The sequence below is a fragment of the Cyrtonyx montezumae genome, unplaced genomic scaffold (assembly GCF_038088225.1).
Source record: "Cyrtonyx montezumae isolate F1298 unplaced genomic scaffold, pur_monq_1.0 scaffold_21, whole genome shotgun sequence".
Taxonomy (NCBI): Eukaryota; Metazoa; Chordata; class Aves; order Galliformes; family Odontophoridae; genus Cyrtonyx; species Cyrtonyx montezumae.
The window spans coordinates 2,336,644-2,361,143 of NW_027071948.1; the positions used below are offsets into that span (position 1 = coordinate 2,336,644).

A 24,500-nucleotide genomic window follows, 5' to 3' on the forward strand; every position below is an offset into this window, starting at 1 on the left:
ATTACTGGAAAGGATGAGCCCTTTATAACGTTATGGCCATGGTTTGTGCCCAGCCTAAGCACAGGAATGGCTGTTAACAGTTTAATTGGGTGCTGTAGCGCAGCTCATTTTGTGATAGCAGTTCTCTGTGTATCTACTTATGCAGCAGTGTTCTGGAAGGAGCATTTTTCCCATTTGGGTGATGTATGGAGTCTCTTTTGACTGTGTTGGTTAAGACTGTGTATGGTTCTTACAGTAACTGTATTCTTAAAAAGATACTGTGTCTAGTAGGTGCTGCCAAAATCTGTAGCTGTTCAGGGAAGCATAATAGCTCTGCATCTATTGAGATTGTGTTTGTATATATTTTTTGAAAACTAGATGAGCAGCAACAGTAATAAGAGAGCACCAACGACAGCAACACAGAGACTTAAACAAGACTACCTTCGAATTAAGAAAGATCCAGTGCCTTATATCTGTGCAGAACCCCTCCCATCTAATATCCTTGAATGGTAAGACTTGGAACAAACTGTTCATGCACTTGTGGAGAGAACAAGACTTTCCAGGTCATCAAGTCTGACTCCCTCCCCCCTACAGATTGTATGGGAGTTTTGGTTTTGGGAGGTGGCATGTGAATCTTCTTAAAGTGATGCTAGTCTTCATTTTTTCTAGAGAAGCTGATGTGAAATGGCTTTCACACTGTTTACATTTTCTTCTTTGTTTTAGGCACTATGTTGTCCGGGGACCTGAAACAACTCCCTATGAAGGTAAAAGCATGAAGTGAAAGCATGCATGTATTTTGCATTGTGGTTGGCATGGCTGTTTGAATGGGCAGAGCACAGCTATGGTAAATAGCTCTCAAAAAAATTCAATTTCAAAGCAGTCTGTGACTAGTGTGGGGGCTTATTGAAAAGTGTTAGGGTTTCTGTTTTCAAGGACATTAGAGGAACAACATTTATTAAAAAGTGTCCTCAATTTAACATAAGTAACTTAGGTAACTCACTTTAGGAGAGTCAAAATAACTTCAAAAGCTCATTTTGTTAATGTTATATCTCTGAGGGATTTTTAGGGTGCTTTACTTATGCTGTACTGCATAAGCATCTCTCACTGAACTGAGAGCTGTATTCTCTTCACGAACTTGGAGAAATTCAGAACCAAAAAAGCTGTGTTAATTTGCTGTGCTTCATAGTTCACAGTGTCTTCTGGAGCCTTTCACAAAATGCTTTTGAAATATGGGCTCTTCATTTGCAGATAATTGTGCCTGTGAAAGACTAAAGCATTTGCGTTGTATTAAATATGCTTTGGCCGATGTTCCTTAAGTGTATTACAGACTGGAAAACAGAAAATGGTGTTTGTAATGCTGATGTGGGGGAATTATCTCCAGAGTAAATCTGCTGCAGGTTGTTTTAGATATGCAAAATGTTTCATCTCTAGAGTGAGGAGGGGAGGGAAACAAATGGAGGGTTTTATTTAGACCAATCTGAGTAGCTTAGGACTTCATCTTAATGCAAACTAAGTAATTAATTTCTTTATGTAATGCAGGTGGCTATTATCATGGGAAACTAATATTCCCCAGAGAATTTCCATTTAAACCTCCTAGTATTTATATGATTACACCTAATGGAAGGTTTAAGTGCAATACAAGGTAAGGATTTTCTTCTAAATTAAAGCAATTAACACCGTTTTTGCAATATGTAAAATGTGTAGTAGTTCTAATGGCAAAAATGAAACACTTTTGTCTTATCTTTTTGAAGGTTATGTCTTTCTATCACTGACTTCCACCCTGATACATGGAATCCAGCTTGGTCAGTCTCCACGATCTTGACGGGCCTCCTTAGTTTTATGGTGGAAAAGGGCCCCACCCTGGGCAGCATAGAGACTTCAGAGTTTGCAGTAAGCTCCAGATTGCATAATGTACCCTTTGCCAGTTTAGGGACTACTGAATGTGACCTCCAGGTCAACGCAGCAGCAGTAGTGGATGTTTTGATATCTTATCTGCTGTATGTGATGAGCAGGAGAATTGGGGCAGTTTGGGGCGGTGTGGGGACGGAGGATTTCCAAGAACAATGTGAGATCTTTTTCTGGTATCTGTGTGGTTAGGACCTTTTCTGCTTGAGCTGTCTGGCAAGCAGGCACACCACTACAGCACACTAATCCCCTGAAATGAAGGATTGGGAGTGTAGGGTGAGTTTAGGAGGATCTGATGTGTAGAATAACATTGGCTGTGCAGCTGTAGGTGGTGTAAACTGCTAAGTACCTGGTTTCTGCCATTTGTGTGGGAAGGAACCAGAGGCAGCGTTGAGCTATATTAATATTGTTTGTATGCTGATTATTTTTGTTTCCTCCACAGAAACGGCAACTCGCTGCACAAAGCTTAGGATTCAATTTGAAAGACAAAGTCTTCTGTGAGCTCTTCCCTGAAGTGGTGGAGGTAGGAGCATTCATTCATGTATTAGCTTGAATTACCTAGTTTTCTGTAGCTTTTCACTTTCTCTGTGTATGTCTGTGAGCTTGTTGTTTGGGACTTTTCCAAGATCTGTCTACTTTTAGAACCTTAGAAGCCTCTTAAAAGGCACTTCTGCAGAGTGAAAGAATTAGAGGCTTGAATCTTGAACTGTCTGTTACACAAAGATCCCATGTTTAGGGAACCAAGCATGCTTGGGATTGTTATTATAACCTTGACTGCTGCTTGTGCAGCAGATGTGTCTGTGGTCCCAATATTTTAGGGCTGTGTACTCTTGAGTTGGAGTAGGACTAATACTGTTACGTCTGCCCTTGTAAGAACTGAAGTTCTGGAATCTGTCAAACACACAAAAGCTTCACCGCTTTCAGTTGCAGGTATTCCCCTTTTTTTTTTTCCTTTTTTTCTCCAGGAGATTAAACAAAAACAGAAAGCACAAGAAGAACTCAACAGCAGACCTCCATCCCTCCCTTTGCCAGATGTTGTCCCAGATGGGGAAGCACACTACGGTCAGAATGGAATCCCCCTTCTTAATGGGCATGTTCCATTGGCACCTGCCAACCATCCTGGCCTCCAGCAAGCCAACCGTAACCATGGACTCTTAGGTGGAGCTCTGGCGAACTTGTTTGTCATAGTTGGCTTTGCAGCCTTTGCCTACACAGTCAAGTATGTACTGAGAAGCATAGCTCAAGAATGAGGAGAGTAAAAGAAACCCAAGACCAAATTAGAGGTAGTTGCTGAGTGAGTGGGACTCTCTGGGCATCTGACTTCTGACTTGTGTTACTGACGGGCGAAATCTTGGTTGGCTCACGTCTGTGTTTGGGGAACAGTCTGTTCAGTTAGTCAGAAAACCAAACCAAGTTCTGCTCACAGTTGTCAAGTCAAAGCATTAGTGATGAAATGCCAACATTTCTAGTGCTTTGATTTTTATAGCACTTCTCCATCTGTTATTTCAGATTTGGGAATCTCGAGCAAATAAAGCTTTTTACTTCATTGAACAGTTTTTAAAAGCTCACACTTGGTGCATATCGTTTTAGTTTCGTTAGGGAAGAGTCTGTACCCAATTTGGAAATGAGTCGAGTGGAGAAAATGTGGACTTCATAAGGCTTTGGTTAACGTGAACGTTGATGCTCCAGAAGATAGGTGTTTTCATTTTTATAATAAAACAGACATTGCATATCTAGTCAGTAGTGATTAGATGAGTGGGAAAATAACACCATGTGTGTTAAATGTGTTGTCTAAACTGTCACTGTGTAATTGAAGGTTTTATTTGGGCTACAGGGGGTGTGCTTGTCAGCCTTTAGGAATGATTAGCCAGAGAAAGTGTTGGAATCACTCTTTAGTGGGAATACAGGTAGCCAGCGTTGTTTTGGATTCGTTCATTTAGGGATTTCCATTCTGGGAGATGTTCTGTTTGAAAACTGTAATACTTCGTTGTGATCACAAGGTGCCACTGTTGAAAACAATAAAAGTTCACAGATGAATGGAGGGTGGATTACCTGTTGAGAAAATCTCTGGAGTTGTTGGGTTTTGGACACTGAAGTAAACCCAGCCCCCGTGAAGTCATAAAGTCAATCTTGTCTGAGTAACAAATGAGCTTCTTCAGTGTCAACCGAATCTGAAATGTCACAAGGCAAAGGAAGTGAACCCCTGGCATTAGCTCTGCTTGCTTACTTGAGAATGGGCCAAAAAAATCCCAAAGCAAAACAAGCCAACCCACAAAGCCCCAACTGCTAATTGATCTAGGTTTCTAGAAGCTTTTGGCTTTGAGTTCTGAGTTTGTCTCTGTTCCTCTTTGTGACAGCAGCACTGGTGTTGGTGAGATGACAGGATTGTGAATAAAACAGCGAAGCTGCGAGCATAGTTCAAAAGTCTGAAGTTACTTCTTCAACTCATCGTGCTCTTTATTTTTTTTTTCCTGCTTAGTTTTATCCAAATGCTTTTTCAGAGGCAAACATACTGTGCCTTTCAAAACTGGCAGTGATGTCTGTGTCATCTGGGGAGGGTGCTCTTGCTGTCAGTGGTACAACAGGCTGCTGAAGGTGATGGCAGGGTAAGGAGCTCTGCCTCCAACCACTTTGTCTTTTAGCTGTTGTGAAGAGCCCAATAAGTATTACCTCATGTACTTTAAGGATTTTTTTTAAACTGATTTATTTTCCCTTTCAGATTTCTTCTCTCTCTGCTTCTTGGTGTCTTGAATTGTAAGCAGGTCTCTATGATAAACCCATGAGCTTCAATAAATGTGACCAATTCTCTGCACTAGGTAGGAATTATCAAAGCTAGCACAGCAGCTCTGTACTAAAGAAATCTTAAAGCAGATCTTACTGAGATAAGGGAGAGAGGGGATGGAATGTTGATTTTAAAATGTATTTATAGATCTTTGATTATTTTTTTTTTATTTTGTGATTTTACCAAATCTTATTTATAACTAATTTGCCTCTTGTATGTGCTTAATCAGCTCTTGTAAAAAGGAGAAGCACCAATTCTGTGTGTATGTAGAAATGATAAGTTCTGTCAGTGTGGAGGTACTGTGAAGGGAGGAGGGGTGTCGTGTCTTCCTGCAGTGATAGGATTTTCCAGGTGGCTTCTCAGTGATTTTTTGTTACTGTTTTTATTTCTTTTCCTCAAAGCAGATGGACCTGTAGCTGAGGCTGTTCTGCCTCGTAGATCTTCCTACCATTCAAACGTGTTTATGTTCTCACAATGCCTTTTTATTTTTAACCATTGACATCTCCTGCAGACCAAAGCTTGCAGATGGTTGTCTGTGTTTATCTAATGGAAAATCTTTTGTCCACTTAAGACAAAGGCAAGGAGACCTTGGGCATGGTGTGAAATGCACCTTGCCAAGGCAAAAGAACTAGTAAAACTGGGAGATGGCACATCATAACATGTTTTTGGGGAGAAATCAGCAAGAAGGTGGCCCTGAGCTATACCTGAGCATCTGAAGGTGGGAGCTTTGGTTTTAAGAAGTGCTGCAATTGGGAGCAGACAAAAAACCCACAAACCCAACCCTTAACCCCTGGAGATGCTGCATCTTCTATGGGGATTGGCTGCATTTCAAACACAACAAAGAAACTCAAACCTTACTTTGTGTTTGCAGTTTGAGTGCCCTGGATGCAGAGAGATTTGGTCCTTTTGGGTGGTGCTATTTGTCAAAAGCTAGGAGCAATATCTTGTTTGAACCCTTGCACCTCTAGCTTTGCAACATCTCCACACGTGTCCTTGCTCCTTGCCTTTGGTAACAGAAGATTCATTCCCATTTGTGTAGTTCATCTTTTTGTTGTTGATTTTTCTTAAAGCATTTATAACAATGTGCAGTATCCGATCTTTTTGTTACCAAAGTCAGTAGATGGAGTCAACCATTCTTTGCCATGCAGAAATGTTACCACGCCCTGGTAGGGAAGTTTTGCAACTTGAATTGTGAGACATCTCACTGATGGCCTTTAGAGATCTCATGGCTTTCATGATCCTGGGTTTGTGTGTCGACTTAATTTGTCTCCCCCTGAAATTTCAAGGTCATGGGAATTACCTCACTTCAAGCATGTACTCTGAGGAGTAGAAATGACTGCGTTGTAAAGTTGTTTGTTCACAATAAACGTTCATGGTAAAATTAAAAGCTTTCTGTGGGGCTGTTTCTGGCAAAGGGGTTGCTGGGAAGGAATCTACATGGATATATGCCGAGTAGAAAGCAAAACCAGGTTAGGATTTGCTAGGAACCCTTCATTAGTGGAAAGTGCTTTGCACCACCGACCTCATTTCACACCTTGGTCACTGAGGAGCCCAAAAGAAGCTCAAGTTCCTTCTGGCTCTTCTAGCAGCTCAGCGTTTCTATGGGCTTGCCACCAGGTGGGGTGGGAATTCCATCTGCTTTTGTGTGAGAGGCAGAGCTGGGAGGCAGGGGCTCCACGTGGTGAGCAGCACAGAGAGATCTGAGCAAAGAGCAGCACGGGCAGCTCAGCTGCAGTGTTTTGGAGAAGGAAACGAGTCTCGAGAGCCTGCACTTTCATTCCAAAGCTGCTCTTGTGTCTGCTGTTGTATTCAGGTCTGTTCTGTTGCTTGAGTTTGTGGCAGGCTGGCACTGGGTAACTTCAGATTTCACACCTGCTGGGTCTGCTTCAGCAGCACTGCAGGTTTTAATCTGCTCGTGAAGCTGTTGTGGGTGTCAGTAAAGGGTGATGTGCCATCTTCTGCATGGGCTTCAGAACTCACCAGGATGTATTCCTTTATCTGTGCTGGGCAGCACAGGAGGTCCTGGCTTTCTGCCTTTTGGATATCATCATAATTAGGCAATGTGGGGTTACTTGTGGACCAGAGGCAGATTGCATGTGGAGGTTGAGGGCTGCAGCCACAAGTCCCTTGTCTGACTTTTCAGTTTCCTTTACAGCATTCACAAATGGCACTTGGATTGGTGTGGTAGTCCTCACAACATTTTCCCTCCTCATGCAGCTTCGGTGTCCTCTGAACTACAGTTATTGTTAGGACAGTGCTGACTGTGGAGAGGAATCTATTTTCAGTTGCTACGGTTTGCTGCACCCTGAAACAGCTTATTTGCTTTCTGCAAACAGGTTGCACACTGTTCTGGGTGCTCAGAGCTCCAGTGCTTGGGAGCTGCTGCAGCTGGGGTGTAAGCACACCGAGGTGTGCAGTTCTACCAACAGTGCAGTGAAGTTCAGGTTGGATGGGAGGCAATGCCTGCACTTGTTGCAGCCCTAAAAAACCACCAGGGCGGTTTGCTGGAGTGCACTGAGGAGCTGTGCCTGCCCCAGACCTGAGGATACAGTGTTGGCATTGAGCTGTTGGGATGAGAGTGGGGATGTTCTGGGCAGACAGCACCAGCAGACCAAGAAGGGATTGCCCCATTCCAGCTCTGAATGTCATTCCTTGCCATGGTGTGTGGATCTGTCAGGCTGTTTAGCTGCGATGTGACAGATGGTCCTATTAATGTGTCATCAAGTGCACTTTTACAAATTCATGGCTTGTCTACAACTAACCTGAAAAAAAGAGGCTTAAGTATGAGAAGGCGCCAAAGAAAGTTAAATATTATTAACAAATAAAGTCTGCCACGTAGTTTTGATGGAATGTGAGCTGCTTGGGGGAGGGGTGGGATGCTGTTAACTATTTAGCTTCTCTCCAGCACCCGTTCTGGCTTTCACTCTTTCCCAACCTTTACTTCTCCCTCTACTTTGAAAGTATCTTTCCTCTGAAGAACCCTTGGCTTTTGTGCTTGGATTGTCGGTGCCTCAGTTTCCCTGAGACAGAAGAGCTGATGTTCCTTCTCTGCTCTTTAAAGGCCAACAAAGACCTGTGCTGTTGTACCTGGATGATAGGAGGCATGGTAAGGAGGTGGTCAAAGCCAGCCTGCTGCTTCCTCACTCCACATCTTGTCGTTCTTGAACGACACAAGTACAAGCTCAGATAAATGTTTGCATCCCTGTGTTACAGACAGAATGGGGCTGTTTGTTCTCGAGCAACTAGCAAAGCTTAGCAGCTTGGCCCGATATCTCCCTTGTGAAATGTTTGTAGATGCTTTTCTCCTTTCGTTTTCTGCTCATATTAACGAGGAGCCCTCCCCTCCCTCAGTTAAATAAAGCAGGAAGCCCCCACTGAGCCATCCTCTCGTGGGATCTGGGGGAACGTGTGTGGAACACAGCTCACCCCAGCACAGAGCATCTGATGCTGAGTGCCTATTCCAAGCCACAGCTTTTGGACACTACCACACACTCGTGTACAGCTTCACAGGCTGCCCAGAAAAATGGTGATTTTTCAGAGATAATGAAGGGGAGGTACAGAGCAGGGCTGAGGGGAGGGAGCAGGGAGCAGGCACTGATTTAAATCTGCCTGGCACACAGGCCAGCTCCACTTATCAGTGAGTCTAATAGGAATGTGAAGAGAATAGGCTTGACAGCTCATTAGAATGTGATCCCTCCTCCTCTTTTTTTTTTTTTTTTTTCCTTCAAGTTGATGGAAACTCGTTCAGGAAAGAAGTACTTATTTGCTGAGGTAGAGCAAGAGCTGAGGAGGGCTTTGCCAGTTTTCAGTCTGGGAAAGGAGCAGCGAGGAACATCAGCGATCAACGCTTGGAGGTACCTGAAATCCTGCTGGGTGTGACACCAGGCACACTGCATCTTCACTGCTGCCGTCAGGACTCAGTGCTCAGGAGAAGCAAAGACAAATCCAGCTAAAGAGGGAGAGAAGCTGAACTTGGGAAGACTTCATCTGCTCCTCATGGACCGAGGTACACCCTCAGCTTCTTTATTTATCCCTGGTTTAACTGTGTGATCTGTGAGGAATTGACTTTGTCCCTAGAAGGCTGAGTGCTTGGCAGGGATGCTCTCAGCCTCTGCAGAAGAGTGGTGACTGGAACAACCTTGGGTGGCAGCTGCCAGCACCCTGACGGGGCAGGATGAGGACTTGTCACTGAGTTGTCCTTCGAGGGAGGATGGATGGGACCTCTCCATGCCTGCTTTGCAATGAACACAGTGCCTTAAATGACAGAAAGTGAAATCTGCTGCTGAAGAGGAACAACTGAACAACCCCCCTGATGAGTTGGTGTCTTCAGCCCTGACCTGAGCAACTGTTGCCCTGAGCAATCTGACTTTCTCTGGGTTTCATAGCTGAGTGCATTTTAATCGAGGCTGAAGACTTATTGTGTGGGGGGGGCGAGGAGGGGGAGCGACACTGCAAGGTGGGTGGCAGGGCTTCCCAGGGCCCCTCGTATTTATGTAAGCTTCAGGAGCCTGAATGGACTTACCTCTGCCTTCGAGTGAAGCCAGATTTCCAGACAAGTTTATCTATACGGTTTCAGTGTGTCCTGCTTGAACAGAGCCCTCTCCAGCAACCAGCACGTCCATGCATGCTGCTCGTTTGGCATCGCATAGCCCAAAGGATTGCCTTTAATAGCTCTAACCTTTGTATTTTTTATTATTGTTAATTTTTATTATTATTATTGGTTTTTTGTGTTGTTTTTTTTAGAGAGAAGTCTGTGTCTATTCCTGTCATTGGTGGTGAAGGTTTTTGTGCTCGGAGAGTGCCCTTCCTGACTTGGTCACTCCCTTTGCAAAATGAAGGGCTGCACTTGGGTGTTTGTGGCCACTTTGCTTTGCCACCAGCTCTGCCTCTTCAGAGTTATGGCAGCAAAGAAAGAGAGAAAGATGAAGAAAGAACCAAATCAGTACACAGAACCTTTCAATGCCACCCTGTCCAACAGTGAGGAGCTGCACGGGCATCCCAAGGTAGGTGGCACTTTATCAGCCCTTGGTCAAACTCATTTTGGCAGCAATGTGATGCTGGTTCCTCTTCCACTGGAGCAGTCTTGCCAATCTCTTTGGTTTTTAAAGAGAATTTTCTCCCCTTTTCATAATTTGTTTCCTAGCAATTCCAACACCTGAGCATGCCTGAGCTTTCTCTGCACTGCCATTCCACTGGGGAGAGTTGTGGTTAAATATTACAGGTGGGAAAAACTTTGGTGTATGTTGGGGGTGATTGTGGCTCTTGCAGGAAGTGATTCAGGATTCGTGCCCCAGTGATGAGGCTGTGTGTGATTTGTGAGTGGCTGCAGCTGATGGCCTGCTGGGTGCAGTGACACCTGGCTGATCCCACACTTCTGTGCTTGGGGGGATCACCCTGGGCTGCAGGACACCATTTCCACTGAGACATCAAATCTTTGGAGATGGAAATCTGCATAGAATCTGTGGGAGAAGGAGGGGAGTTCAGGTCATTAAGAACAGGTCCTAGGGTAAGGAGGAGGATGGAGACTGCAGCACTGAGATCAGAGGGAGTGTCCCCTGTCACACTGCCCCTGCCCACTCTCTGCTCATACAAAAATGTCCCTGGTGACCTCTAGAACACGACTTTGATCACAAGCATTAGGGATGGCAGTCACTATAGCAATTGAGGAACAACCTGTCAAAAATTGGGGCATGGCAGAGTGGGCCCTCTGGAACAATTGGTCTGACATTCTAAACGTCCCATTCAGTGCTATTGTGAGAGTAATTGGTTAAGGTTGGGCAAGTCTGAGAACAGTCCTCTGTATAAAAAAAGCTGGCTGCTGCACTTCCAGTGATCATTAGGGGACTGCAGGCAGTGCTCATTTCTGCTGTCTGTTGCAGGGCTTTGTCAGGACAGCCTGTATATGTGCTGAGTTCTGGAGGTGCTTACATTCAGTTGCTTTCTTCCACTTTCTGTACAACTTCATTCTCTTTCTGCAGAAGAGGCAGATTTCTGTCTGGTACAAATGCACTCCACTCTGTTTCAGAATTAATTTTGAAATAGACCAGACCAAAAGCAGAATATATTCTGGTGGCAGAAGCAGGAACTGGTCCTGGTTTATGCTGATAGTGTCACACATGCGTTACTGCAGGAAGAACCACAGCACGCACTCAGGGGTGCTCATCAACACAAGCATTGGTTGGAAGCTCTACTTTCTGTGTTGAAATGCTGTGCTTTAAAACATCCATGGCAAAGGTTTGGCACTGTGAGAGCTGCAGAGCTCAGCACGGGCAGGTTCTGTTTCGTAAGGATGGGACTAACCCAAATCTCTGCTGTAAATGCTCATGAACTCTGCCTGATACACACTCCCCAGTTCTGCAGTGTGGTTTTCTGCTTGGAATCTCTCCAGGACTCAGCTGTTGCTCCTGAACATCGTGGACGACCATGTCCCCGAGCCCTGGCAGCACTGCTGTGAGCAGTTCTGCTTGGCGAAGGGATGCACAGGAACAACAGCATCGTCCTGTTTCCCTGCACTACATAACAGGAAAGATGGGATGTTTTATTTATATATATATATATTATTTTTTTTGGCCACGTACTGTAAAAAATTAAAGCTGTGTTTACCTTGGAAGGCTCCGTGGCCAGCTGGTAGGTTTGTCAGAGCAGGAGTGAAGTATCAGATGAGTGGTGCTTTTCATTCGCCCTGTTAAAAAGGTACATTTGTTTTCCTTCTAATTAAGCAGCTTTGGATCAGGTTTATCTTGGGAATTCTTTTCCAACACTGAGCTGAGAAAGTTCCCATGAACAGCAGCAACGCAGTGAGACCTCTGCTGAAGGAGGCAGGCAGGACTCTCAGTTCTCTGACGAGCTGATAATTCAAAGGGAAATACTAGGAACGTTGGCACCCATCAGGATTTGCTTCCTACCCATCTCATGTGGTTTGGAAGTGGTCCTTCACGTGGTCAGAGTGCTCTGCTGCATCCCCAAACCCATGTGTCATTAAGACAGGAGTGCCCTCTGAGGACAGAGGTGGCTTTTTGCGAGCTGCCTTGTTTCTGTCTCACCCAGCTGGCCTGGGATTTTACCAGGAGCACTGACAGCTGTCCAGACCATTTTCATGCTTGGGGCTTTGTTAATATTCGTGGTGCTGGGCTAAGCTTTGCCTGATGGAGGCAAGTGAGTATTTGCTTTTTTTGGCATCCAGGTAACCTGCTGACTGTGAACAGAGCTGAGTGCATCCGTGCCTAAGTACAGAGGATAAAGAAGGTGGAGTGAGTGCTCAGTGGAAGGAGGAGAGGCACTGGGTACAAACTGAAATTCAGAAATTCCACTTAAACATAAGGGAAAAAATATCCATCGTGAGCAAACACTGGAAAAGGGTGAACAGAAAGGCTGTGGAGCTCCATCCTTGGGGATGTGCATAGCAGCTGTCCTCATGAAGTTACAGGGATGATCTGAGGTCAGCGGGATTTTATCTTCAATGGAATTTCTGACTATGTAATATCTTTCAGTTTTGTTACCTGCTGTGTGGACAAAGAGTCCTTGAAATGTGACTGAAAGCACCACTCTGAGGTGCTCTGGAGTGTAGGAAAGGAGTTCTCTCCCACCTGTAGCAGTTCCAACAGTCGTGCTCCCACGAGCTGCTCCATTGGACTCATTGCACTCATCACACTGTGACCACTGAAGGCAGTTTGTGTTTAAGGGAGAGGAGATGGCCACTGAGAGAAATAAAGAATAATTTTCTAATTGCAGAACGCAGTGGGAATTGAGATATCCCAATATCCCAGTTGGGATTTGGCTGAGGTACCAAACCTAATGCTTCTGCTCTCAGGAAAATACTTGGGAGATCTGTAAAAGCCACACGTGCTCAGGACCTTGGGTTTACATCTCATTGATAACCAGGGGTGTGCACAACCATGAGCTGGTTGCAGCAGAGCTGGGGGTTGGTTTTTCTTTTGTGCTTAAAAGAGGGATTTGTCCCTTTTCAAGCCATTCCAAATCAGACAGACTACTGGAGGAAATCATTGGCTGCTCATTTCATAGCAAAGCTGACAACGCTCTTGGTGTAAATCGGACGTAGCAACATATCCATTTGTGGATTAACATAAGTGAAATGCCACGTCAGGTCTGTCAGATTTCTGGCAGCTGCTTAATTAGCAAAGAGTTGCTAAATGCAGTTCCACATCAGATGGGCAAATGCATCAACAACTCTTTGAGCAAATCTTCCACTTCAGGCTTGGAGGCTGTGGGCTGGAATGGTTGGGTGTATGTCCTTGGAGACCACCAGTGGCTCGTTGCAGATGGAAAGGATGCTGTCCTCACAGAGCTACAACCTTGTCTTGCTTCTTTTCCACCCTGAACAATGTCAAGGTGTGTCTGAAAACCCTTTGGATGCACAGACTTCCTCAGTCTTGCTCATAGTGTTCTGTTCATCCTGAAAACTACTTCAGCCCGTTTCACTTTGGTCTTTAGCAGAGACGCAGAGCGGGTCCCACCATGCCTGGATTTTAGGAAAGTTCAGATACAGTTCAGATATTTCTCAGGATCTCCACTACTTGGCTGGAGGTTTCTGCTCATTCCTTCCATGCTGGCTGAGCCCATCAGTGCACTGCTGGGATTTGGAGCCAGAAAGAACCACAGGTTCTGCCCGTGCCCCACAGCCCAAATGCCAGCTCAGCTCCTCTTGCGTTGTGAGCAAGGCTGCTGAGCTCCTGTTGGTGTCACACCATTGTTCCAAAGTGATCAGTGCTGTTGTATTCAGAGGGGATGGAAAGTTGATTAAAAATTGCTGGCAGCACTTCTGTTGTTTTTAGAGGCACCGCTCGAAGCGATAAGAGCTGAGCTGATCCCACTGCAGTTACCACGAGAATTCCTCCAGACTCCTGCAAGCTTTGCTCTGCAAACAGCAGCCCAGGAGGGACAGGTCCCCTGTGCTGGGAATCCAGGGCTGTTCCCAGCCCTGATTGATACCTGAGTTGGTTGCAAGGTCTCTGGCTGCTGCAGGCGGACGCTGCCAAGAAAAATAGAGGCTTGCATGCTCATTGCTGGGATTGCTCATGCATGCCATAGTAATTAAATAATAATACCACAAGGATGGAACATTGATTTTAACTGTCAGTCATCCTTGTGAAGGAGAAACTGGGGAGTGCCATGACTGTCTTCTGGAGGGGTCTGTAACTTAAGCGACTGCTGGAGATATGCTGATTTTTTTTTCCTTTTTTTCTCTCTTTTTTTCCCCCATTTTTCCTTTTTTACCCTTTTCCCAATTTTTTTCTTTTTTTCCTTTTTTCTTCTTTTCCCTTCTTTATTTATTTTCCTTTCTTTTGGTCATTTTTTTCCTTTTTTTCCCTTCTTTTTCTTCTTATTCCTCCCCCCATAAATTTCAGATGATTTTTTTTCTCCTTTATTTCTCTGCCTTTTTTTTTTTCTTGGTCTGTCCTTGCAGCCAATGGTCAGAGACTGCCCATGGCTGCTGCTTTCTACCTAGCACGTTTCCCCATTTGCACCTGGCAGGAGGTTGGTGCTTGTGTTGCAGCCTGGAGAAAACCTGAGATACTTGGATATACCCATACACATCCACAGCCAGTGCTGCATCCCAGCTCCTAAAACTGTTTTGCTTTATTTTTGAGATTACTTCTGAGCTCCTGCCACATGAGTGATCTGATTTGATTTTCCTTCTCTTTGCAAGGCAGCTGTTCCCTTGCTGGCTTCTGTTAGGGCTCTGTGGGAGTGCACACTGCATCCTGCCTGAGATGGGTGATGTTAACGAGCTGCTTTCTTCTCTTGTGCAAGCTGCACTGTGGCATTGCTATCTCCCAGCACAGCTCGCTGTGCTTGTTTGAGATGCACACTAAATTTGAGCGTGTGAAGGAGACTGTTTAACCATAACTCTGATTCATTACAGTGGAATACATGATCGATATGGCAAAGTGCTTTGGAATCTCCTTGCCTTGGCCTGGAGCCGGGAGGGAGCTCTCTGTGCTCAGCTTTGAAGCACCAGCACTCTATATCCTCCTGCTGGAGCTCCAGCAGGCTGCCCAGATTTAACTCTGGCACTATTCTGCATGGATTTTCCACAGCAGGTCTTACAGATCGTGGTCTTTTCTCCTCAAAATGAGCTTCCCGTGGTGTTTCTAGCCACAGTTCTGTGGAATTGTTTGTCCTGCTTCTGTAAATGATGACAAAAAGTGACACGGTAATGGAGAATCCAGATTGAATTGCTCATTACAGAAGTGGGATAAAATGGAATTTTACTGTAGACCCTGAACCTTAAGTCCTCTCAAACGCAGTATGTTTGGATCAGGGATTTGGCTTAGGTGGCAGATATCTGTCTGGTCTGGAAACTTCTCGTTCTCGGAGTTCCTGAATTGACCAAAGAGACCCAATTTCATTGGTGTTTGCTTTCATTTCTCTTCAGATCCTTGAATCTCCAGACCCCCGAATCACAGACCCACGGCGGACCTGGATCTCCTTTGTCCACCGCCCAGATGATGGCAACACCTCTAAAAGGAAATGCAAAGGCAAAGACAAGAAATTAGTAGGTCACTGCACTGACATCAGCTAACAAACGTGCACCGTGGCTTCCCTTCCCCCCTTTTTTTTTTCTGAAATAAAATTAGGGTTTTTCTTCCACTAGATGAAGTGCAAATGTCTTAAAGGATATACTAACCAAGGCATGGAAAAACTATTTATTGCACTTCAGTGAATTACTGTGCGTCTGGGTATACTTTTCATCTCTGCTTAGTCAAATATTGAACATGTTTTTAGTGCCTTCCCTTTACCTTTCAGTGGGCTGATAGCAGGAGTACTTCCATGCACTGATGAAACTCCAAGGGAATGATACACATGGAAGTAGCACTGACAGCACTGGCTCATGTTCCTGCTATCAGCTTCAAGCTCTGTGTAGCCTTCCTGGCTCATGGCTGGGAGAACTTTTGCTCTGCCTGTATGCAATGGCCTGGTTCTAATTCTTCTGTTTGCCTTTGGTTACTTCCTTAGCGTGGTCTTGTTGGGCCTCCAGGGCCTCCTGGTCCCCAGGGACCTCCAGGAGCTCCTGGTGCTGAAGTCACCCGGGAAGTCCTGCTGCAGGAGTTTAAGGAGATATTAAAAGGTAAAAACCTTAAGAGTTTTAAGCTTTTGTGATTCGTTTCTTTTGGTAAGTGCCGTGGCAAATAAAGAACTGGCTTTGCAAGTGTTTAGCCCTGGCTGACAATCAGAAATTTGAGAGAATATTTCCTCAGTACTGCTCAGTTTGTCCAGCAAGTGGTGAAGTCAACATCCCTGGAGATGTTCCTGTTCTGAGGGACAGTGAGAAAGATGGGGATGGGTTGGGATTGGACTTGGGGATCTTAGAGGTCTTTACCAACCTGGATGGCTCTATGATTCAGTTCAGGTTGAAGAGTTGAGTGTAGAGAAGTCTAGCTGATGGCTTCATAGACCAGGATCTTAAACTCAGCCTTTTTTTTTTTCCTGTACTTTCTTTCTCCTCAGAAGCCATTGAGCGTCGGGCATCCCTGGCAATTTCAGCACATCCCAGCCAGCTGCCTCCACTCCTGCTCTCCTTGGAGGAGGTTTCACCCTACAGACGTGTAGAGGAGGCATTCCACTGCAAGCTAAAAGGACAAGTTGTTGTAGATAAAAAGACCCTGGTGGAGCTTCAGAACTTCCAGTCGGTGAGAAGGGATTATGGTTTGAACCTGTGCAACACAATGGCCACTGTGTGTAGCTGTAGTTCCCCTGGTCTGCAGGGCTGCCAGGTCTTTTCCTGAGAGGGAAGCCTGGAACACAACGCTGCCTTATTTGTCATTGGCAAGTTGGATCTCATGTGGTGATTGCAGCCCTAAAGCTCAACTGCAGTAGGATGGGCAGTTAACTTTGTCTTCTCCTTCCCAGCAAACCCAAGGCTTTGTTTCTCTCCTGTAGCCCAGCTGCATTTCATGACAGTTCCCACTGAAGTTCTAACAGACTGTGCTAGAGATGGCTGTCCCACAGCTCTAAACAGCAGTTAGCTTCTGTTTGGCATTTGTCCATGTTTGGCATTAATCTGAGGGATCTGTTCCTTTTTTTTTCTTCATTGCAAACCTTACTTTATTCCAGAGTAACCTTCAGATGTATAAAAATGTCAGGAGCAGGGAGCAGTCATTGGTTATAGGTACATGAGCCCTGAGTAAGAGGCATCTTTCTGTCATGTGATTGTCTCAATGCTCACATTCTTTGCATATTGTCTTATAGAACACTAACAAATGTCAAAGTAACAGCTAAAACCCATCTTTAGTAAGCAAGCTTTCTTCCCCACTGCACTGTCTCATCTCTGAAGAGTCCTGTCCAGCAGATCCTTTCCTATGGAGTGCTCTTGCTGCTGGGACTTCTCACAGCAGCAGGACTGGAGGCAGTGGTTCTGCTCTGGGTGCTTTCCTGGATCTGTCCCAGATACACTTGCAGAAGCCTGGTTTGACAGCACTGTGGGTGCTGGCACAGAGGCAAGATTGTACTTGAAGTGTGGGCAGGGCTAGAGAGATCTGCTGCCTCATTAATTAGGAGGGAAAATGTGAATAAAGACATCTCAGCAATCAGTGCGTAGGCTGACACTTCCCATGCTTTGTTATCGTATGCCTAGCTCCTTTCTAATTGCTTCTGGCCCTGAAGCTGATGTGGGAGGGCTGGCAGGGCTCTGGATGCCAGCCTTTCATTTCAGCTCTGGGACAAGAAGTATCTGGTTTTAGCTTGCGTTCTGATATAGGGGAATTCAACAGGGAGGGAGACAGTGGTTGCTCCCGCAAAGATGAAAACATTGTCTTTGTCCAAGAGGAGAGAAATCCCCTCCCTCCACCCTGTTGGTTTAATAGTGAGAAGAAGCCAACGGTGTGATACTTCCCAGTGAGATGATAGAGGCTGAATCTAACTCTCTGGAACTTACCCAAGGCATTCTGAGTTAAGTGGGAAAGAGCATTGAGAGAGGGACCCACAGTCCTGCTCTTTGCACTCCTATTCTTTGTCATTAGGGTGTTGTGTTGCTCCGACCTTGGGTGTTGAGATAGCATGCTATTTTTCTCACCCTAACTCTTAAAAAGTGTTCTGTTCCTCTCTTCCACTCAGCCTCACCATTTCCTTTGTATTTGGAATTAAAAGTGATGTAGCCTTCCTGCACACCTCTGCCTACCTGTGGTTGCTGGACCAGCTGGGTTAACCATTTCTTTAATAACAAAAGTCAGTGCATTGCTTTCTGCAGCCTTTGTCATTGATAAGGCAGCTCACATCTCTCTTCTCTGTGCATGGTTCCTATCTAAAGCTAGGAAATGAGATAGGAGCATATGAGAGAGACATGGGGATTGGAGACAGACTGAGGAAGAGAAGCTGATCTTGGTTTGTAGAGCATGTCTGGATGTTAACTTGCTTGTTTGCTTTGGGTTTGCTTGTTGAAATAACTGGTGTACAAGTAGTTTCTCAGCTTATACAACAGGGAACTCTAATTGGCATGGAGTTTAATGGAATATTTTTGCCCAGAGAAACCTCTCCCTTCTCAGAACCAACCCTTTGCATTGTCTGCATTTAGGAGCAAAAGAATAACAAAGCCACAGAAGGCGTGAAGAAACAGGAATGTTTTATCAGTGATAATTTACTGGTGCCTACAGTTGCCTTCCATGCCCATCCAGTGGTTTTGGAATTTGGTTGCTGATTCCTCTAATAGCTGTAACAGGAATGGAATGAATTAAGAGTGCAGTTTTACACGCAGGGGGCTTGGATCTTGATGTAAATGAAACATAGCATTACCAAAAATGACAGCGTAGTGATAGCATAAGAATGGCAGCAATCTCCTCACGCAGTCTTTGCTGTTAGGTTAGCTGTTAGATTGCCTGTGTATATACAGAGGGAAGAGGAGTTCCTTATTTGTATTCTTCTGTTCCTCAGGGCCAATGCAGGGCAAATCCCTCCAGACAGCATTCATGGGATTGCATTTACACTGCACAGAATGCCCTTGTGGTGGAAGCAGAGTCTGGCTAATGTGCTTTCTTGGCCCATGGAAGCCCCTCCTGCTCTAACTGAATTCATACTGGACAGGCCAAAACTAACAATAAACATTTCTTGTGGAGTTTATTTTAGTCTAAGTCGGATAATCTGCTGTGAGTTTGACTTAAGACTGTTCCCTCACAAGAGGAGAATCTGCATGCTGTTTCCCCAGGCTTTTGCCTATTCTGTAGAAACTGAGGCTGGAAAATGAAATGTGGAACCTGTAAGAATCCAAACAATTGTTCTTAACAGCATCAGAGCTGTCTGACTTCTACCTGAAGTGGGGTGAAAATCTCTGGAGGCCCACGTGATTGTTTCCTCTGCACCTTTTGCATCACAAAAATGATGTATGAGATTCCAAATTTTTAGGTTTGGCTGCTTGGCCAAATCTAAGAGGTTTTGGGTAGTAGTAGCAGGGATCCCCTGACTCATATAATGGGGGGTGTTGTGGTTCAGTGGAGGCAGCAGGACCAGCAAAGCATACAGATGCAGTGAGCATGAGATATACTAGCAGAACTGCTGCTGAAGGCCTAAGTCTTGAGCAAAGTCTCTAGAGTCATGGAGTGGCTTGGGTCGGAAGGGACCTCAAAGATCTAGTTCCAACCACTCTGCTGCTTTAAGTTGGAAGAGTTGGGCAGTGAGCAAAAGGGGCACTGCAGATCTCATACTGATCATTTTGCCTTTGATGGGCGTCAGATGCTGAGAGCCCACTGGAATCTGGAAGGTAAAATCCGGGGAAATTTTTCAGCTCTGTTCTCACGCGTGTGAGCTGCTTCTCTTTCATGGGTAGAGATAATTGCTGAGACCAATGGGGACTCGTTCAAGATCTGCTCTGCTTATTTTATTTTATTTTCAGCCTTTGGCCAAAGGAGCTTTCCTCCGGGGGACGGGGTTAAACCTGGCAACGGGGCGTTTCACAGCACCCGTGTCTGGCATCTACCAGTTCTCAGCCAACGTTCACATTGGTGAGTGCTGTCCACTTGAGAGGTGCTGGAAGGAGTCCTGGGTTCTCTGGTGGGTCCTGCCTGGTGTGAAGAACCTTTGCACTGAGCTCTCCTTTCGTGGTGCCCTACCCTAGATTGTTTGGCATTTCCTAAGAAGCCACAATGTGGCTGTGTCTTTTGAACCAAACGCCGGCGAGTGATTGTGTCGCAGATGTTTATGTTTATTTCACTGCTTTCCACAGATCACAGTGAGCTGAAGAGCAAAGTCCAACTCCGAGCCAGAGATAACGTCCGAGTGTTGATCTGCATTGAGTCTCTCTGCCACCGATACACGTGAGTTCAATTTTAAACCGAGAATGAGAACTTTTCTAGATAGACAGATGCCATCTGGCCCTTAGGCTTTGTGCTTTCTTTTTCTGATTTGTAATGTTTCAGTGGATGGTGTCAAGTAATCTAAATAGATGAATAAATACTGTGTGTGTTGACAGAACGTATCATCCTTTCAGCTGTAGCACATAAATGGCCTGTGTTGGAAGGTCAGCTTGCTCAGGATGAGTTTGGCAAGTGTTGCTTGGAGAAAGGAGGCTGAGAACCCGTGGGCTGGGCTGAAATGTACCCAGCAGAGGGCAGTGCTGCTTGGGTAGAATGGCCACTGTTGCTGGTCGCTGGATCTGGGGAAAATAGCCAGCACAGGGCTGTGCAGATCTGCGCTGCCCTGCGTGCAGCTCTTCCACTGCAGCCCTTGTAACAGATCACCAAATTGTGCCCATAAAATGCCTTATGGTACAGCTTAAAGCTCACAAAACTATAAATTTGCCACTGGGCTAGCTGCTTTGGCCTCACCTTCCCTGCTCTTTGTCTCAGAGTGAAATAAATAGGACTGACCCTCCACACCCCTATCAGTTTTAGAGCCTTCATTGGAGGACAAATTTGACATGAAGCCTCAGAAAAATAAATACCAGCTCTCCTAGTTTTCATCTGTCTGTGGAAAAGACTTGAGTACTCATTAGTAATTGGGGTAACGAGCTGTGTGCCCATTGACCTGCTGGGAAGTAAAGGAGCTTGTTGACTAGAGCGACTGGCACCTCTTCAGCCTTGTAGGCTGTTTTGTAACAGTCTTTTATGCTTGCAGCTCTGAGTTGAAGCAGTGACAGACTGGTTGCAGCCTTGCACTCATGAGCAGCCTTTTAGATCGTGTTAAGAATGGACCTTGGCCTGAGCTTGAGGGGTTCCTCTTGGCACTGAGTGATTCTGGGAGAGCTTCCTTGTTCTGGTAAATGCAGGCACAAGAATTAATTAATAGGAGGCTCCTATATGGAGCAGAAAGAGCAGTGAGGCATTGGCACAGGCTGGCCAGGGAGGTGGGGGAGTCCTCATCCCTGGAGGTGTTCAGTGTGAAGATGTGGCACTGAGGGAGACACGGTCAGTGGGCACGGTGGGGGTGGGTTGGGGTTGAGCCTGAGGATCTTAGACATCTTTTCTAACCTTTGTCATTCTGTGATTCTATACAGTGAGATCAGCATTGGCTCTGTCAAAGACATTTCTCTCCTACAGTGGGTGAGAGTGTGACTGGTCGGTGGGATGGAAGGAAGATGGGTGGAGGGATGGGAACCTGTCTGGACAGACATTCTGCTGGCATGAGCCGAGCTGCTACCCGTGCTTGTGGAATTTCCTGGGGATGTCTACGTATGCAGTCATTCATTTTAGGGAGCTGAAAGAGCCTTGAGGGCTTTCGGCTGAGAGAAATGGAAACCGAGAGGCACAGAGACAGTTGGAGTAGAAGAGATTAATGGTGGGAAGTTCCCACCCAAGTGAGGCTTTGGCAGGATATGACACACAGACTGAGCTCTTCAGTCAAGGTGGTGCCAAGTGGCTTGCTCTCTCTGGGCCAAATTGCCCCTACCTTTTCTGCACATTATTTCCTTGCAAGGGGGATGGAAGCAGCACGTTTGCACTTGCTAGGTTTCGTCTCCACCCCTTCATGGAAAAAAGGGAGGGAAGAGGTTGGTTTGTTTGGGAAAACAACCGGATCTGCTCTCAGTGGCCAGGTAGATTTCAGAAAAGCCAGCCAGTCATGGAGCTCTGTGCTTTCCCACTGCTTTGGAGCTCAGCTCACGTTGGGTGAGTTGCTGTTTCAGGCACGTTCTTCCATCCTGAGTCCTGCACAGGGAGTGGTTCTTCATTAACAGAGGACAACATGAGGAGCAGCTGTCCTGCATCTTGCTGCTGTGAGGAACGTGGTGGCTATTTGGGCATTATGGGATTAGAAAGGGGCTGATATCATAGAAGGACTGTGGGGTAATCTGGAGTTATACCTCAAGCTTAATCTGAAGGACTTTTGTATTTTTTGTTTTTTTAAGTGATTCCTGATGCAGGTGTCTTCCCAAACCAGCTTTCAGCTGCAGAGTATGCTCTTTCCTGCATGGTCTGCACGTATTTTTACAGTGAAGTTGGCCCTTCATACCTTCAAAATGACCTGTTGTCAGCGGAGTGCTTACAGCTACATTCTCTTTGCAGAATATCAAAAGTATAGATTATTTATGATGGTCAGCTGTCGTGACTGCCTCAAGGTTTCATTGTTCTTTCGCCACTGTTTAGGTCTTTGGAAGTCATTGCTGGTTTGGAAAGTAACAGCAAGATCTTCACTGTCTACGTGCACGGCTTGCTGCAGCTGCAGGTAGGGCTCTGCGGGCTGGGAATCACTCACAGTTGGTCTGGAGTTATTTACTGGCAAGGCTGAATTCTCACCAGGGGTTGGGAAAGCTATTAACCTTCTTGATGAGGTTAACTGAAGTTAAATGGCGCACCCAGGGTGGCTGTGGAGAATTGGTGGCAGGGAAGTGGTAGCTCTTCATGGCACTGAGGGCCAGTGGGCACAGCGGAGGTGGTTTGGGGTTGGACTGGATGATCTTAGTGGTCTTTTCTGACCTTTATGATCTGTGACTTTTCCTTTCCCTCTTGCTCGCTCTGCAGGCTGGCCAGTACACCTCCATATTTGTGGACAACAGTGCTGGAGCTCCTGTCACCATTCAGAATGGATCTGATTTCATGGGCATGTTAATGGGCGCATAGCATCATCTGGGAAGATCACGTTACAGCCTTACAGCATATATTTGACTGAAGAAACCTTTATTTTGACTCTTGAAGACTGCTTCGTTTAACAGTTGGCATCTTTTTAAACAAGCAAAGAGCCTTTCCTTTTGCAAATACTTCAGCTTGCTTTCAGAGGCTACTGCTTCTCAAAGGTCCACACCAGTTCATTCACCTTAAAAAATACACTTTTATAATTCAGAAACGAACTCTGTAATACTCAATATGTGCTTCACCAGACGCACACAGAACAGTACACTGAGATCTGGCATTTGTTGCAGCTTCATGTCACACGATTACACTTGTAATCAGCACGTCTTCGGGATTGATTGTGGGGTGTTTAAGTTTGTAAATGAAGGATTGAGAGGGGAAGCAAAACAGTGACTGCATTCCATGTGTTGTGGAGGAAGGAGACAAGAATTTGTCAGCAAAGCTGTTTTTCACAGTTGTAAATGGTGTAGGCCCTCTCTCACGTTCAGACCTAGATCCGTTTGACAAGTAGCATGTTGAATTCTCAAGCAATGCCTGTTTTCAAAGATGGGAATCCAAGGGTTGGACTGTTTAATGGGGGTTCCCTAAATGTCTCTGATCTTACTGATGAAGCCAAATACCTCGCTGCCTGTGCAGTTTTAGTTTTATGGAAACGTAAGGCCAATGGCTCCAGTTCTAGCATGAACTCCCTCAGTTATGTTCTTATGTTTTAGTAAGATATCTTTGGCTCTGGACTGCATCACATACACAGCATCCTCTCAGGTGTCGTATATCTGTTTGTAGATCTGTCAGATGCGTTTTGCTGCTTATGGGTGTTGTCATTTCATGTTTCTTTCCCTTCAGCAGACACTTGGCCTTTTAACGATGCAACTTAACAAAGGAAATGGCTGTTGTTTAGCAGCTTCATAAATAAATGGCAGCAGGGCCCCAAATGGAGTCCAGAGACTTCTCTTGAACGTTTGTGGTGAATGGAAGATATCCATTCTCTAACCTTGTCGTGTTTTTGTGATCCATTACAACGCCTTCATGCAATGAGAACCAAGAGTGCTGGGGACAGCAGGAGGTGTGGAAAAGATGGGACAGCAGTTCACCACAGCAGTGACTGTTGGGGCTTCACAAAGTGTGTAACTCACATGAAGATCACTAAACCCTACCAGCAAGGATTGGCTGTTTACATTGGGTTTTGGTGGAGTAGGAGTAGTCAGGGCACATGGCCTATATCCCAGTATCTGTTACTATACTGTACTTTCTACTGCGTGAATATTTGTAATAAATGGGGCTATTCTGTGCATGACTTGCAGCAACGTAATCTCCAAGTGTTGTTACATTCAGTGTATGTTGTTACCTATGGGGTGTTTTTTTTTTTTTTGAACAAAGTCTCACTGTTGGTAAATCAGAGTTTAAATATTTATTTTGTTGTAGAACTAAAAAAAAAATGTTTGTCAGATTTTGTTTTGGGATTTTCGACTTCTTTTTTTCTGTTTGTCTTGTTTTATTCATAGGTTCATAAGGTTGGAGAGGACCTACAAGATCATCTAGTCCAACCATCCTCCTATCACTATCCCTACCCAACTACTAAATCAAATTATTATAAATTATAAATCAATTATTCCTATGATCTTGACAGGAGGTGAATTGCTGTGAACTGTTTCTGCCTCTGGTTGATGAGAGGATGGACTTGATGATCTTAGAGGTCTTTTCCAACCTTGATGATTCTGTGATTCATGTTCTGTCTGCAAGCCACCCTGCCTTGCTAAGTTTATTTTAGCTCTGGATGCTACCGGGTGCTGAAGGACATCAGTGGGCATGGTGGTGATGGATTG

General features: G+C 45.3%; 2 protein-coding genes across 5 annotated transcripts; both read left to right on the plus strand.

The window, feature by feature from the left end:
- Positions 1 to 325: 325 nt before the first annotated feature.
- Positions 326 to 3,206, plus strand: UBE2J2 (ubiquitin conjugating enzyme E2 J2). Its single transcript, XM_065737972.1, has 6 exons — positions 326 to 488; positions 703 to 743; positions 1,519 to 1,621; positions 1,731 to 1,869; positions 2,327 to 2,407; positions 2,850 to 3,206. Exons 1-6 carry the CDS (start codon positions 358 to 360, stop codon positions 3,132 to 3,134), a joined length of 780 nt encoding a protein of 259 aa, XP_065594044.1. The 5' UTR covers positions 326 to 357; the 3' UTR covers positions 3,135 to 3,206.
- A 4,153-nt stretch (positions 3,207 to 7,359) lies between these two features.
- On the plus strand, positions 7,360 to 24,144 carry C1QTNF12 (C1q and TNF related 12). Of its 4 annotated transcripts, XM_065737974.1 has the most exons (10): positions 7,360 to 7,772; positions 8,396 to 9,122; positions 9,410 to 9,669; positions 15,063 to 15,182; positions 15,644 to 15,755; positions 16,136 to 16,317; positions 19,509 to 19,617; positions 19,839 to 19,929; positions 22,195 to 22,273; positions 22,570 to 24,144. In XM_065737974.1, exons 3-10 carry the CDS (start codon positions 9,499 to 9,501, stop codon positions 22,666 to 22,668), a joined length of 963 nt encoding a protein of 320 aa, XP_065594046.1. In that variant the 5' UTR covers positions 7,360 to 7,772; positions 8,396 to 9,122; positions 9,410 to 9,498; the 3' UTR covers positions 22,669 to 24,144. The 4 variants fall into 4 exon arrangements, with proteins under 4 accessions (XP_065594046.1, XP_065594045.1, XP_065594048.1 ...); XM_065737973.1 differs by lacking the exon at positions 7,360 to 7,772 and having other exon boundaries at positions 8,101 to 9,122; XM_065737976.1 differs by lacking the exon at positions 7,360 to 7,772 and having other exon boundaries at positions 8,101 to 8,982.
- Positions 24,145 to 24,500: the final 356 nt, after the last annotated feature.